Source organism: Raphanus sativus, chromosome 9, assembly GCF_000801105.2.
Source record: "Raphanus sativus cultivar WK10039 chromosome 9, ASM80110v3, whole genome shotgun sequence".
Taxonomy (NCBI): domain Eukaryota; kingdom Viridiplantae; phylum Streptophyta; class Magnoliopsida; order Brassicales; family Brassicaceae; genus Raphanus; species Raphanus sativus.
Window position 1 is genome coordinate 12,706,703 of NC_079519.1, and position 16,785 is coordinate 12,723,487.

Genomic DNA, 16,785 nt, shown 5'->3' on the forward strand with positions numbered 1-16,785 from the left:
TGAAGGATCTATGAAGGTTTCCAAGTTTATTAAATTTACTCAAATTTATGATAATTATCCATAAATTTACATAATTTTATGAATTGTCATTTATTTGGGTAGATTTCATAAATATGAAAGTTTCTTTTATGGGTCAAAATGTATAATTTATTGGGTAACTTTCATAAATTTTAGAGTTTACATCGATTTATATTAATTCGTATAGATTTTATGTTGACTTTATATATGAAAAAACCTGTATTATATTAAAAGTAGTTGCTCATATATGATCTTTAAATATTAAATATGATCCACAAGTTTAATGAATAAATAATGTTTATGGGGTCCACAAAAGTTAGTTGTTAAAAGTTAGTGTGAAAAAAAAAATATTCTTTATAGGCAAAGTGGATTTTGGGTCCCACGAAATTACTTTTCCAACTTGTCAAGTTTAATAGGCAAAATGGTTAAAAATGTCATAAATTTATTCTCTCTCTACTAGGTTGCCCAACAACCTAATTAAAACTTGGGTTTACCCAATTTTCTAATTCAAACTTAAAAGTTGCTCAATCTCCTAATTCACCAAATATAGAATTGCTAGGTTGTGATATTCATCAAAAAGATTGTTCTTACTGCTTGTGTTCTATAATAGCTATAGAACTTTGTCCTTAGGATAATTAGGCACAAACGATAACTTGGTTTTCTACCTAATTAGATCTTGATTGAACTAGGATTGCTAAAAACAAACGACAATTGATGTAGGAAACCTTGTGAGAATACCCGATCGTTAAAATTGCAAAAAAGACAATCGATCAACAATCCTATAGATTGATCGATCGACATTCTGAACAGAGTATCGATTGACTATCCATAGATAGCATCGACCGACACTTTCTCTGATCTACCAACGACATTTGAGATCTTAGATCTAGACAATACATGATATATACAAACGAAAGTTGATAGACTATTATTTTTAATAATATCATGCATGTAACCATAGTCTTTATACTATTATAATCATGATTACCTGAATAGAAACCCTAGATCTAGCGCTTTCTCATAATTGTCTACAAACCTCAATCCAACCAACCGAACAACTACCTTGTTCACCACTGCAATTTACAATTAGATCTATTTACCTAGCTTAATCATAAACTGCTTAGATCTATTGTGTGCCCTAGCTCTCTGTGGATTCGATCTCTAAGTACTACAACTCGACCTCATATTTGAGAGAGTAAAAGTCACTCCTTAGGATAATTTGAGTGATATCAGAAAATTGGTTATGATTCTAATCACTTAAATGACCTCTTTCTCTACCATAATCACGGCCTCGACCATGAAATCCACCTCTACGTCTGCAATAACCACGACCTCCACAATACTCAAACCTTACCTTCTCTGACGATTCTCCGTTCACTTGAAAATCTTTCTATTTACCTATAAAATGTGTAGGTGTTCAAATCATTAGACTCAATGATTGCTGGAACAACATACTCAAATCGCGAATATAGACTTCTCAAGCTTATTTACAATGCTTTCGTTGGTAGGAAACTCACCATAAGCTTTCATCTTATTCACAATGGTAGAAAATCTAACCAAGTACTCCATAATAATTTCTTTCTCCTTCATAGATAGAGTTTCGAACTTTGGCGTTGGGTTTGTAACTTCACCACATGATCACCTTTTGTGCTTCCATATACTACTGCTTCAGAATCTCCCATGCTTCATGAGCTGTGTTCAATGCAGAGATTCTTGAGAGTATATCTTCATCTAATGTCAATTGGATGAAAACAAAGACTTTGTAGATTTCTTTTGTTTCTCCCGTACAGATTGATCATTTTTTTGGATTCTCATCTTTACTACCATTCCATCAAATCTCATAGTTCCTGCAATTGGAATATTGTTTTCATCTTGAGGTTCCATAAATGAGTATTGGGAAAATGCCCAATTATATGCTTGAGTTCAAGTCCAAGACAAGAAAGTCAAACAAGTGTGTAATGGAAATTTTCCTTACTCTATGTTGGCAAAACACCTACAACCAGAAAAAGGAAAATAGTCATAATGGAGATGGGTTTAGGAAAAAACCTACGAACTATACGTAGAAGTGTATAGACAATGAATAAATCATCCGATTAGAAGACAGACAAGAGCAATAAGAAATAAAGAGAGATCAAGAGAGATTAGCAATTAAGAGAGGTTTTGCTAGGGTTATTATCTTGTGATCTTTATTTTGTTCTTGAGAAACATTATTCTTTTAAGAGTGAATAAAAGATAATTTTTGGCATTAAATTATTCCAAGTTCTATAGCACAAGGTAGGTTTAAAACCTAACAAGTGGTATCAGAACACGGTTTGATTGAAAGTGCTAGCTAGAATTATGGAACCAATTCTAGGAAGATTTGAGATGGAGAAATTTGATGGTAAAGGTGACTTCGGAATGTGGAAGTACAAGATGATGGGTCAGCTGGAGATACAAGGTCTACTTTCAGTTCTTAAGGAAGACTTTCCGGTCTTGACAGAATATGCAAAAGAAGTAGAAGGATCGAATGCAAAGGTTGATCAAAAGAAGGCTGACAACGATCTTAGAGTAAGAAGTCTGTTGGGAACGTGTTTAAGTGATTCTATTCTAAGGAAGATTATGAATGAAACAACTGCATTGGAGATGTGGAAGGCCCTTGAAATGAATTATCAAACGAAGTCGCTTACCAACAAAATCTACTTGAAGAAACAATTCTCCTGCTACGAGATGGAAGAGGACAAGACGATAGAAGAAAACGTGGATATCTTTCTGAAGTTAATTGCAGACCTGGAGAGTCTCAAAGTTACTGTATCAGATGAAGATCAAGCTATTCAACTATTGTCAGGACTTCCAGAGGCGTATGAACAATTGGTTCACACACTCCAATACGGAACCGGGAAATAAACGCTGTAAACGAAGTTGAAACTTAAGCTTATTCCAAAGAAGCGGAACTTAAGAAGAAAGGTTTATATGTGGAGTCACCTGGAAGAACTCAAAAGAGATCATAGAACGGTAATGGAAACTCCAATAACTGGAGAGGAAGATCTAAAAGTAAGGAAAGGCAGAAATCTGATGAGAACGACACAAGCTGTTTTATTTGTAGAAAGGAAGGGCACTGGAAACGGGAATGTCCTGATAGGAAGAGGCCTCCGAATTCTGCAAATTTTACAAAGGAGCCTATGCAGCCATTGGTGTTAACAGTCAGCAATCGAGATACACGCAATGAATGGATCATGGACACAGGATGTTCATTCCATAGTATACATGACAAAGAAATCTTGTGTGATTTCAAGGATTACGAAGGAGGAAGTGTATTAATGGCTAATAACACTGAAGGTAGCATCAAAGGAATGGGGAAGATTCAGATTCAGAATCCAGATGGTTCTAAAGTGATACTCAAGGATGTTAAATACATACCGGACGTGAGTAGGAATCTGATATCTTATGGGATGTTAGAAAAAGCAGGCTGCAGATATGTAGGACACGACTTCAAGATTCAGTTCTACAAAGACATGAAGAAAGTAATTTCAGGAAAATACAAAGATGAGTTATACTTTCTTCAAGGAACGGTTGTGAAAAGTAAGGTGAATACTCCAAAAGCTGTACGAAAGAAGCTAAAGGTGTCTTTCAGTGAGAATCTGATTCAGGGAGCAAGTCTGTATGGTTTTGGGACAGAAAGGTTATCAGCTCAAGGTGGAGATTCGTTTCAATAGAGAAACACAAATCCAGTAAAGAAGCTGAGAACGGGAAGGTTCTAGATGATTATTGTCTCTCTAAGGATAAAGAAAAGAGTAATGATAAAATCAAAGGCTTGATGGATTCAAGAAGGATTCAGAGTTTTGCATTGAAAGTTTTCTAAGCTCAGATTATGCAACAAACTTAGACGAGGATGAATCAACTACAGGGTATGAGTTCGAAGTTAGCGATGCAGAAACCAAGTCTATCCTTACCGCACTAAAAAAAGGGAAGATGTATCAAACAAGACAGATACTACGGCTAATCATGAAGAGAGGTTGAATGAAAACGCACCTGACGAGAAGTTGCAGCACTACTGTGAACTTCCTAATATCCATTAATTGGAGGAAAGCATCACAGGTAATTTCATTATCGAGACACCGCGCACAAGAAGAAATAATGAGTAAGGAACTACTGTTATTTCTTATCGATAATGAAAAGGAGTTAGAAAGGTTACTTGTGACGGATAAGACGAGGTGGATGTTTCCGTTCAAGGTGGAGCAGCTGAAACGTTGGGAAATTGCTAATAGGTCTCAAGTAATCAGATGGAGGGTAGGAGAGGCTTTTTGAAGTGCTACCTGAGAGAACATCTTAAACATCAAGAATGGTGAACGGAGACGAGTATCTCAGGCTAGAAAAGAATTGCAACGGGTCGCCAAACAAGTAAAGGGAAGGTTGATGAGAGAACGTCTTAAACTAGTAATGGTGAAGGGAGACTAGTATCTCTGGTATATGAGAAGCACAACGGGATCATTGAACAAGCAAAAGAAAAGTCATCATTGTAGACAGGATGAAATAACTGCAAGAATCATCGAAGGTTCAACTATCAGGATCAAGAAAAAGAAAAGGCTTTTAGTGATAATCAGTTCGTAACTATAAAATAAAGAAGCTTAAAAGAAGAGGACTAGAAGAAGGTCTTACCGGAAAACTGCAGAACTCTTGTGAAACTAGTTCGTCTAATCATCCTCGAAGGAAGGGTCATCTCTTATGGTAACGACAGTCAGTAAAGAATGAGAAACCACTAGAGGATGCACATCAGTGGTTGAATCTCACGGATTAGAGCTACTGCGGAAAATATTAAAAAATCAAAGTTATGATCTGAAAAGTATTTGGTGAGATTGCCAATTATCAAAACCAAAAATCACTATATGATTGAAGAAATTATTAAAAGGAAAATTAATTTCAAAAGGCAAAGGAGTGATGACCTGTGTTGGATAGCAACAATGGTTGAGAGTAGAATTTCATCGAAGAAGTCGAAGTGTTGTTGCAGTGGGGGAGTAATGGATTATGAAGTCTAACGATGGTCAGTCTTCACATACTCGAGCTTGGATCCATGAACGGCGGAGCACACTTTGCAAAGCGTGGTGGTAAAAGTGATGCCTATAGAGATCTTGGTGGAGCTTCAGGGGTTAGAGTAATCAAGCCAAGCAGAAATTTTGCATCCTTCTCTCGTTTGGCTTTCATGCCAGTAGGGATCGCCGTGAGCCGTATGGCAATGGAGCTTCGGGAAAATCTGAACCTATACTTGACAAAGGGGTCGGAGTTGAGAGAGATTGAAGACTAGGAGCTGAGTACGAGCACAAGTATTGGTAATTACTCTTGCTAATCTTGATTCAATTCTCAGGTTAGAAGAGTGATCTATCGATTCGATTGTTTGTATGCAGGTGATCAAACACAAAAGAGAAATGCAAAGACGTTTTGTTCACCCAGACTTCGTTGCCTAATGTCCGGGGAGGGATCAGTACCCTCAACTTCACTAGAATCAGTATGGAGCTTCGGTTACAACGCGTACAACAAAGATCTAAATACAACGAAGTAGTCTCGTTGACTGTTACCTCCGAAATATACCACAGATAATCGGATCCTCGACTAGATCAACGTCGGAGACTCCTCACCACCGCCTCCTGTTGAAATAGCTACCGGTAAAGCTCGCCCTCTCTGATTCTCTTCGTGTGAAGCTTTCTCGTCTCACGTCTTCTCTCTTATCTGTTTCCAGATCTCGCGAGTGAAGAAGATGAAGACAGTTGTGGCCGTTATGTCAGTTATAACGGCCTCTCCTTACGTCGCAGCAGAGACATGGGCTTAAGTGATCACGCGCAAGTCCAGCTCGATCACTTCACGCTCAGCAGACTGAAGTCGAAGCCCATATCAGACGGCCCAACTATAGTGAAACTGAAACCCAAAGCCCACAAATCTCCACCTCTTTGGTTTCAGACCAAACCGAGAGAGCCCTAGACTTCGATTTCTGCTTTCTCTCTCTTCTCTTCGTCTGTCTGATGCGATTTCGTCGCCTCCGACGACAAACGACTCCATTTCGCCACAAACCAGCGAAATTAACCATGCTTCTCCAGGAAACCAACCTCTCTCACCCCTGTATCATCAATCCAGCTCAGTCTCCGATCTAAACTCCTCAGAAAAAACCCAGAAGAAAATTCAACAGACGCTCAAATCAGACGACTCTGCATGTGACGAACACGCACAGCTGAAGCTCAACAGATCTGAGAATACTTACTCGAGAACCCCGCAAATCTCAGCCTTTACTCCAATCGTGTAATCAGATAAGTTCCTAGAACTTCTCTTTTCCAATGAATACTGAAACTTCAGTCTTCAGATGAACACTCCTGTGTAACCGCTAGAACAAACAGAGTTGACTCTTCCTCTCTTTTGATTTACAGATTCCAAAAGACGTCTCCACCTGTAACGCTTAACCCTGAGGTCTCCTTGCCACGGCCTCTATATCTCGACAGGTAGCTCCTTCTTCGCTTCCTTTTTTTTCTTTTTCTTCAGAAAAAATATTAATATATTCTGAAGCCGTATATCACACGTAACCTCCTTTTTTTTATGTTTGTGAGACCACCATGGAGCTACCTGGAGACGATCTGTGCCTCTCAGCACACGTTCAGAACCTCACAGCCGAATTCGAGTGCCAGGTAAACACTTAGTTAGAAAATCTGCCGGGTTCTTAGATGTATGTATCTTCGCTAGGTTGACAATCTTTTTAGATACGATATCCCTGATGAAGTTGAACTGAGTATCCATATGTTTAGTCCTTTCATGATGCACTGCGTTTTTAGATAATGCAATAGCACTCTGCGAATCGCAGTGTATCCTTACACTGTCTTGCTTGTAGCCCAACTCAGTAACAAAATTCCGCAACCAAATAGCTTCCTTAACTGCTAGAGTTAAGGCCATGTACTCTGCTTCCGTAGTGGAGAGAGTGACCACTGACTGTAGTCCTGACTTCCAGGACACAGTATTCCCCCCAACCTGAAAAACAATTCCAGAGACTGACCTCCTCTTGTCTAAGTCTGCAGAGTAATCTGAATCAGAAAACCCCTCAACTCTGAAATCTCTAGACTTCTTGAATGTCAAACTCTTCTCATAAGTTCCTGCCACATAACGTAGAACCCACTTCACTGCTTCCCAATGTGCCCTGCTAGGATGAGACATGAACCGACTGATTAGCCCAACTGCAAACCCCAAATCTGGTCTTGAACCAACCATCGGATACATAAGGCTGCCAACTGCGCTTGCATATGGCACGTCCTTCATGTGTTCATACTCATCTGCCCTCTCTTTAGGATGTAAGCTCTTTAGTTTGAAACTTGAATTCTTAGGTGTAACAACTGGCCTTGAGTCAATCATACCAAACGTTCTCAACACCTTATCCAAATACTTAGACTGAGATAGCTTTAGGATTCCATTCTTTCTGTCACGGGTGATATCCATTCCTAGAATCCTCGACGCCTTTCCCAAATCTTTCATTTCAAACTGTGCACTCAAACTGTCCTTCAAAGTCTGTATAACTGACTTACTCCCTGAGGCAATTAGCATATCATCCACATAAAGCAGTAGATAAATCGCATCATCAGAATCAACGTTCTTCATGTAGACACACGAATCATATTCGCTTCTGATAAACTTCTGTTTCATCATGAAACTATCAAACTTTAGGTTCCATTGCCTTGGTGACTGTTTAAGTCCGTACAGGGACTTCCTTAGTAGGCAAACTTTATTCTCATCTCCTTTCTTTATAAACCCTTCAGGATGCTCCATGAGAATCCTCTCATCTAGATCACCATGTAGAAATGCAGTTTTAACATCCATCTGCTCAAGTTCATAATCCAAATTAACCACCAACGATAGGATAATTCAGATAGACACATGCTTCACCACCGGTGAAAAAATCTCGTTGTAATCTATTCCTTCTTTCTGGGAGTATCCCTTAGCCACCACTCGTCCTTTAAACCTTGGATCCTCAACCCCAGGAATGCCAGGTTTATACTTGAAAATCCATCGACACCCCCACAAGCTTCTGATCTTTTGGCCTTTCAATTAGATCCCAAGTTCGATTCTTATCAAGAGACACCATCTCTTCCTTAGCAGCTGCATTCCAGAACTTTCTCTTCTTAGTTCTCATAGCTTCTGCGTAAGATTTAGGTTCATCAATCTCTAGTTCCTCTGCAGCATTCAAGGCGTATGCAACTAAGTTTGCATCATCAAATCTTGATGGTGGCCTGATGTTTTGTCTTCTGTTTCTATCACGAGCTAGCACATAGTTGTCAAGTGACGGATCTCCTGAACTGACAACAATTCCTCCTCCCAAATCTGAATCATCTGACTCCTCTCCTGAGTCTAGAGAGCTCTGAGAACTCTCTTCATCTGACACTTCTGTGAAAACTCCACCTGAACCTGACGACTCTCCAATCTCAACTGTTCCTGATGAAGGTCCCTGAATCAAATCACTACTGAAAGTAACTTTCTTCTTCATCTTACCATCGCTCTTAGTTCCTTTAGTGTCAGACTCACTCTCAGCTTTCTGAACGTCTTTATACAATTCATCCTCACGAAACACGACATTTCTGCTTGTAGTACATTTTCCCTCATCCTGAAGCCAAACCCTGTAGCCTTTCACCCCAAAAGGGTAACCAACAAACACACACTTTACAGCTCTAGGACTTGTCTTCTCTTGTACTCTGTGTACATACGCTGAGCACCCGAAACGCCTTAGATGAGACAAATCCACTTTCCCACCTGTCCATCGTTCCTCTGGAATATCAAACTCAATACTTGATCCTGGAGTTCTGTTAATCAGATACACTACGGTTGAGGTTGCTTCAGCCTAGAACTCAGAACCCAAACCAGTTTCAGAGAGCATGCTTCTAACCTTGTCCTTAATCGTTCTATTCATACGCTCAGCGACTCCATTCTGCTGAGGCGTATAGGTGCATGTACGATGACGTTTAACTCCAGATTCCTTACACAGCTTGTCAAACTTGTGATTGCACAACTCTAAACCATTATCTGTTCTTAAGCACTTAAGCTTCTTCCCTGTCTGGTTTTCGACTCCCAGTTTCCATTCTTTAAAACGATCAAAAGCTTCATCCTTAGTTTTTAGGAAGTAAACCCAAACTTTCTTTGAGTAATCATCGATAAAACTCACAAAATACTTGCAACCACCAAGGCTCTCTGGTGTAGACGGAGATCCCCACAAATCTGAGTGAACGTAGTCTAGAATTCCCTCTGTTGTGTGTTTTGCTTTCTTGAAACTTTGTTTGTGTGATTTTCCAAGAACACAACTCTCACAGAAAGCTAATTCTTTGACTTCTTTGATTTGCAGGTATCCTTTCTTTATCAAGACGTTCATGTTAGCCACACTTATGTGTCCAAGCCTGGAGTGCCACAAGTCAACAGCACTTGGTTCTGCCTTCCCAATGTTAGCTTCTCCTTTAGCAACTGTTCCTTGAAGGTAATACAGCCCGTCTTGATACTTTCCTGAAATGACACGTTCACCATCTTTGAAGAACTCAACTCGGTAACCTTCACCTTTGTAGGAGCACCCAGACTTCTCAAGCATGCCATACGATATCAAATTCCTGCTCATCTGTGGCATATATCTCACATTTGCAAGTATAACTTCCACCCCATCTGAATTTAGAATTTTGATGCTTCCGATTCCTTTCACTTCACACTGTGTATTGTTTGCCATGAGAACCCTTCCTCCGTTAACTTCTTTGAAATTGAACAATACATCTCTCTGTGGTGTGATGTGAAACGAACATCCTGAATCTAGAACCCATTCTCGCTTAGAATCACAGGTGCTAACCGTCAAGACTAGAGGCTGCTTTCTTTCTGAAACTGTGTTTGCTGAATCATTAGACTCTTGTGGCTTGTTTTTTCTCTGAGGACACTCACGCTTCCAATGTCCTTCCTTTTTGCAGATAAAGCAGGCTGTCTTTCCATCTCTGTTGGCTCTCGGCTTAGACTGCGCACGTGAGCCTTGTGACTTCGATCTGCCTCTGCCAGACTGACCGTTACTGTTTCCACGACTGCCCCTCTTGCTGGACCTTCCACGAGACTCAACATACAAGCCCTCATTTGACTTCCCAGCCTTCCCAAGAAGACCCCTTTGCCTCAGCTCTATCTCTTTGGCATAGGCTGATGACACAACTTCCCTCACAGTGAGAGTGTCCTTACCCGTTCCATACTTCAGAGTATGAACAAGAGCTTCATACTGCGGAGGTAACCCGGTAAGTAACTGTATCGCCTGATCTTCATCACTCACTGTAATGTTGAGGCTAGATAAGTCGCTAATCAATTTTAGAAAGCCATCCATGTTCTCTTCAATACTCTAGACTCATCCATTTTGAAACTTGCAAACTGTTGCTTCAAATAGATCCGATTAGGTGGAGTCTTAGTCTGATAGACACGCTCTAGAGCTTTCCACATTGCATAAGCCGTAGGTTCATGCATCACCTTACGTAGAATCATATCACTTAGACAGGTTCCCATAAAAAATTTGACTCGCGTATCTTTGGCAACCTTTGTAGGATCAAGAACAGGATCAGCTCCATCTTCCAGTTTCTCTGACGTCTTGAAGAGAGTAGCTCCTTCCTCAAGAACCGAACCAAGCCCCTGAATCTCAAGCTGACCAAGGAGCTTATACTTCCACATTCCAAAGTCTCCCTTCCCGTCGAACTTATCCATCTGAAAGCGACCTCGAGTGGGATCCATCTCAACCTTATCCTTATCCTTCTCCATACGACTCTCCCTTCAATCAAACAGCTCCACCTGAATCAAGAAACCTCAAGCAAACAACCACAGCTCTGTTACCACTTGTTGGTAATTACTCTTGTTAATCTTGATTCAATTCTCATGTTAGAATAGTGATCTATCGTTTCGATTGTTTGTATGCAGGTGATCAAACACAAAAGAAAAATGCAAAGACGTTTTGTTCACCCGGACTTCGTTGCCTAATGTCCGGGGAGGGATCGGTACCCTCAACTTCACTAGAATCAGTATGGAGCTTCGGTAACAACGCATACAACAAAGATCTAAATACAACGAAGTAGTCTCGTGTACTGTTACCTCCGAAATATACCATAGATAATCGGATCCTCGACTAGATCAACGTCGGAGACTCCTCACCACCGTCTCCTGTTGAAATAGCTACCGGTAAAGCTCGCCCTCTCTGATTCTCTTCGTGTGAAGCTTTCTGGTCTCACGTCTTCTCTCTTATCTGTTTCCAGATCTCGCGAGTGAAGAAGATGAAGACCGTTGTGGCCGTTATGTCAGTTATAACGGCCTCTCCTTACGTCGCAGCAGAGACGTGGGCTTAAGTGATCACGCGCAAGCCCAGCTCGATCACTTCACTCTCAGCAGACTAAAGTCGAAGCCCATATCAGACGGCCCAACTATAGTGAAACTGAAACCCAAAGCCCACAACAAGAGTCTTCAGGACGACGGTGAAAGAGGCCACCGTCTCACTCCGTCATCATTGCCGCTGAAAAAAAAACGAGAAGAACACAAAGTTATCAACTTTGGAAACACAAGGGAAGAAGACGAGGTGATTAAATAATTGGGCCAAGGTGGAGATTATCGGGAAAATGTCCAATTATTTGCTTGAGTTCAGATCCAAAACAAGAAAGTCCAACAAATGTGTAATGGAAATTTCCTTTACTCTATATCGGCAAAACACTTACAACCAGAAAAAGGAAAATAGTCACAATGGAAATAGGTTTAGGAACAAACCTACGAACTATATAACGGTGTATAGACAAGGAATAAATCATGGGTTAATATCTTGTGATCTTTATTTTGTTCTTGAGAAACATTATTCTTTTAAGTGAATAAAAATAAGTTTTGGCATCAAATTTATTCCAAGTTTTATAGCACAAGGTAGGTTTAAAACCTAACAATGACTCTTCTCTCATTTGAAAATAGGGATAAGCACATGCATATTTGAACCACTGCCCGCCATCGTTTCTTCTTCTTCTTACGAAGAAACCAGGAAATATGGTTGCTCTAATACCATAATTTTTTTTTGAACTAAGGCTTCTCTAGTACCATAATTGATAGGAAGTTTTAGAAAAAAAAGAAACTGAATATTATGTTGATTGAAATTAGCTTAAAACAAGGTTACAAAATATCAAATATTTTAAGAAACAGATAACAATCCATTATCCATAATAACAATAAAAAACATAATAGCTAGGAAACAACCAATATTATTAAACCATAAACCGCTTACTTTTTAAATTGTAGTTACTTAATCAACTTAACTGGTTACAAAAAAAAATCAACTTAACCAACAAATTAAGAGCTGAAACTATTAGGGTTGCACTATTGTTTCAATCTTTTATTTTATTTTATTTTATTGAGTATCTCGAACTGTGATATTGTAGTAAATAATACAACAAGGATAATCATTCCCGAAAAAAATAGGAATAAATTATTATTGCCACCAAAATGTATTACTTGTGATCTACATAGTTAGTCAAAAACCTTCAATCCTTCATCAACTAACCATGAATATGTTTTTCGAAAAATAGTTGAGTATAAAGGAAAAGCTGTGTAAAATCCTCTAAAATATACATCTTAGATTCAGGAATCTAGAATTCAAGCTAAAACTACTGATGAAAGAAAAATAGATTGTTAAATACTCCCTCTGTTTTTATTTAATTGACGTTTTAAAGGATTGTACACAAATTAAGGAGACTAATCTATTGTCTATTATATCCTTACTTATCATTATTTTACATGCAACTATTCTCGATCATAACTATTAATGCAAATATAGATAAGTCAAAAATCTCTATTTTCTACATAGAAGTTTGGAAACGTCAAATAATTCGACACAAAACAAAAACTTTAAAACGTCTATTATAAAAAACGGAGGGAGTATATTTTTTGGGAGAAGATTAAGACGGGAGAGTCAAAGCCACATGTGGCTTGGCTACACATCCTCTGTTACACTCCAAAAGGCTTGGAAGACAATAAGACAAATTAAGCAGCCTCATTTTCGTCTAGATACTTCCCTTATATTCTATAAGAAGCAAGTTACTAACTAAACTCGAATGATTTGCCACTTACAACACCATTTGCTTACATATATAATATAATACATATGACATTAACATTGATCGGTCGTCACCGGCTTTGAACAACTTCTTCGCCATCTGACTCATCCGACGCCTGCTCATCCTCCTCGATCTCCTCCTCATTATCTTCCTTGACGATCACCTTCACGGCCCTCCAGTTCTCTACCTCACCCTTCACCCCCAAAACATTAACCAAAACTATCAAAACATTAAAATAACTGTTCGAATCTAATACGAGAACGAACGAGTGGACGAATGGCTTACCCAAGGCAGGGAGGACGATGACCACCTTGTAGCCCTAGAAGAAAGAAGCCGAAACTCGTACATTATCCATGGAGTTATTGTTCCTCGAGGTCTTTTCCCAATATAGAAAGCAAATGTCTTTTTCCTTCCTTCTAAATGATTACAACCACGATCTCCAGACTCCATTACTTCCTCTTCTTCAAACTCTTCCCAGTAACCGGATAACGTCTCTCTTCCCTTCTTCTCTCGGTCTTCCTTCTTCACAAAGTAATACACTTCCGTGTTCTTATCTCCTACAGCAACGTATTCGTACAATATCTTCTTTAGACAACATTAATCAATACATTTAATATGACTAGAGGAATGAGTTTGGAGCAAACCTAGCAAGTCCCAGGGATCAACATTGCAAGAACGGAGCTCAGGGAGGTCGAAGTCCATCGGACGGTGGAGGACCTTCTTGGCTAGATACTCGAAAACAAGATCTTCATCATCAGGATCGAACCGAAACCCAGGAGGTAGTCTCATACTTCTTCCGTTCATGGCAAATCTCTGCGTAGAAATGTCCATCCGTACTTATCGATTTGTTTTGTGCTTGGTTTATGTTGTTTATATACTTATATATATAAGTGTCACCTTTTTTTTTTTTTGTTCAAAGTGTCACCTTTAGTTCGGCAAAAGCGGACACTACTTTTCCTTTAAATAACTTTACAATTAATTTCAAGAGATTAAATGATAAACTATCATTACTTAACTGCCAATGCAGAGTGGGAGTTCGATTGATATTATTTTTGTATAACAAAATGCGAGGATCGCGATTAAATTGTTGTGCAGTCAACGTTATTAAGATTTTGAATACAAACGTTCTTTATCTGTAAAAAAAATAATCTAATTCTTTTTTTTTCAGTAAAGGTTCTTCTCCCAAAACAGGTTCTATATAGATCAGGGTTCGCGGGTCAAACCTCCCCACTTAATCTGCTAACCCATGGATAGATTCATTTTTTTTATTCAAAATTTCGACCGTATGACTGCGGTCTCGTGGGTGATACTTTTTTTCAAAAAAATAACCAAGCTAATATAATTTTTCTAAAAAATAATACAAATAATATATTTATAATGAAAATTTTATATATACTTTTTAAAAATTGTTAAAAAATAATTTCTTCTCCTTTTATAAAATATGCTTTTATTAAAAAAATTACGGATTGACGGATATCCGCAATTCAAAGCCCCCAACCCTCACACGCGAATTGATTTTTTCAAATCATTTGACCCAAACCCACCCGGCAGCGGGTCAAACTGGATGGGACCCGCAGATTTTGATTAAAATTCTGAGGCTTAGTTCTATAGCTCCTATACACAGTGCTATCTTTTCTTTTTCATAAAATGTTTAAAAAAATTTAACAAATTTTAAAAGAGATCACGGTAATTATACACGTATTTCTTAAAAAAATACAATAAATGAAATTAAACATCAAAAAGTTAAGGCGACAATGAATCGAAACTCAAGCTGAGCATGACCTAATCTAATAACCATGTAAGGAACAAGGGGGGGCTAAGACCTCGTGCATCTCGAGCTATTAAGAGACTTGGCCGTCCTCAAACCTAGAAACAAAGGCTCATATGCCAACCCGAGACAGAGTCACTGAAAGAATTAAAGCACGGGGCCACCAAAATACTGACTGAAGCAACCTCCGACAACATGAGAGAGAGTCTACATCCAGAAGCTTAGCAAAGGTAAAACTGAAGATTTCGTCTCCAACCAACCCACTGAGACTGTATACGCCCTTTGAACCGCAATCTCACATATAAAGAGGGGACTGAACATAGACTAACCCTTTATAGGTAACACTAGCAAGAGAAGAGCTGGACTGGGAGCCCAACTACTGCACATCCACTAGATCAAAGCCAAACCAGCCTTTGGAAAGGAGATTCCAGACGTAAATCTTATTGGGGAAGGGGATCAAGGCGTAGAGCCACACCACAGAGAATATACTCTAAGAAAAAGGCTAGGAGACACCACAGCGAACGCCAAAATAGTTACTTAAAAGCAGAGAAGCTAGAACAAAAACCACTGTCGACGCGGGTATACTCCACATGCCATCACCTCCTAAGCCCATTGCTACTACGTGCAACCACCTCCGCAACACGTTGCCACCAGAGCACACCACGTAACGGAACCGAGATTACCAACATAAAAAAGCTCACTCGCATTTACCTGAGACCACCGAGATAGTAGGAGAAAAAATTTTGATCCGCAAAAGCAAAAGCCTAAACCAACGCCGGCACCAGGAGCACACATGTACTGACATACTATTAAACATTACACATGCCACCACTCTCAAAGAAACTCACCAAAAGCAATAGAAAATCAATATCAGACAAATTTATTGGAGCATAAGAAGAACGGACCCAAAGAGTAGTAGCCGCCGTCCTCTAACACACCAGCACCAAGATCACGACCACAAACTCGTTTGAGATGCACAATCTGAACCAGGTCTGAGCTGTAAATGAGCTCAACCCCACCGAATAAGACAACTAGAGATTGAGGAGAAAAAATGAGATGAACATAGGAACAACAAGACGAGAAATAGTAGCCCATCGGTCGCACAAAGACATGGCGGCCACTGTCTGAGACAAGCACAATTACAAACTCTAGATCTGGTAGAGATAGATCAGAGGAAATAAAGAGGAGAGAAACATTTTTTTATTACTTAACTTTTTTTATACATGTTATTTGTTACCACAATACTATCAGAATGGACTTGTACAAGAACATTGCCCAAAATAAACAAACGACTGAAATGGAAACAGTTGAAGATTTTTTTTTTACAACCAATGATTTTTCTATTATTCAAACTTGAAGTGGTATGGGTAACCAGACTGTAGTAATAACCAATAAAATAAAGCTATCTATGGAAATACCTCGCAGTCCTGGCTAGAGAATCCGAAAACTGATTTTGTGCTCTTGGTATATGAATGATCTTGAACTCCGGGAAGCATATTTTTTCAGAATCTTTATCCTATTCAATTCAGTTGCAAATCTTGGCTAAGCATGCGGCTCTTTAAACATCACTATCAAATCTTTGCAATCCATCTCAAAGGTCAGACATGTCGAATGCTTATGCTTACTCTCGATCGCCCATGGTAGTGCTTCCACTTCAGAATGCAAGGCAGACTCTTGCCGTAGATTATTTCATGTCCCCATAAGTTGAACCTTCTCAAAGCTGTCCGTCCAAACTCATCCATACATGTTGAACTGTGCAGTGGATATTCAAGACCCATCTATCATGCAGATATTAGGACTTGGGGTTCCTCCATACTATGATCTTGTGGAATAAATGGCACGATTTCGTTTGCATTGAACCAGGTTTGACACTCATCTCTGCATAACAAACTAACTCCAAAAAATCCATGTCTATCCCCCTAAAGA

General features: G+C 39.2%; 1 protein-coding gene and 1 long non-coding RNA gene across 3 annotated transcripts; both read right to left on the reverse strand.

Moving 5' to 3' along the window:
* Window positions 1-956: 956 nt before the first annotated feature.
* LOC108830103 (uncharacterized) lies at window positions 957-5,310 on the reverse strand. 2 transcript variants are annotated; one of them, XR_008938740.1, is made up of 6 exons: window positions 4,938-5,310; window positions 4,654-4,797; window positions 4,311-4,531; window positions 4,027-4,236; window positions 1,536-1,865; window positions 957-1,416 (listed from the first exon to the last, which is right to left on the reverse strand). It is a non-coding gene; the product is annotated as an uncharacterized LOC108830103 (long non-coding RNA). The 2 variants fall into 2 exon arrangements; XR_008938739.1 differs by lacking the exon at window positions 957-1,416 and having other exon boundaries at window positions 1,429-1,865.
* A 7,588-nt stretch (window positions 5,311-12,898) lies between these two features.
* LOC108826235 (NAC domain-containing protein 41) lies at window positions 12,899-13,933 on the reverse strand. The gene is made up of 3 exons (XM_018599620.2): window positions 13,736-13,933; window positions 13,377-13,648; window positions 12,899-13,284 (listed from the first exon to the last, which is right to left on the reverse strand). Exons 1-3 carry the CDS (start codon window positions 13,920-13,922, stop codon window positions 13,162-13,164), a joined length of 582 nt encoding a protein of 193 aa, XP_018455122.1. The 5' UTR covers window positions 13,923-13,933; the 3' UTR covers window positions 12,899-13,161.
* Between the last annotated feature and the right edge of the window lie 2,852 nt (window positions 13,934-16,785).

Excerpts from the sequence above, each read along its gene's own strand:
- LOC108826235 (XM_018599620.2), bottom strand. The coding sequence starts at position 13,922 with ATGGACATTTCTACGCAGAGATTTGCCATGAACGGAAGAAGTATGAGA. Across the intron at positions 13,649-13,735 it reads TGATCCCTGGGACTTGCTAG|GAGATAAGAACACGGAAGTG; the intron begins GTTTGCTCCAAA and ends ACGTTGCTGTAG. Across the intron at positions 13,285-13,376 it reads CATCGTCCTCCCTGCCTTGG|GGTGAGGTAGAGAACTGGAG; the intron begins GTAAGCCATTCG and ends TTGGGGGTGAAG.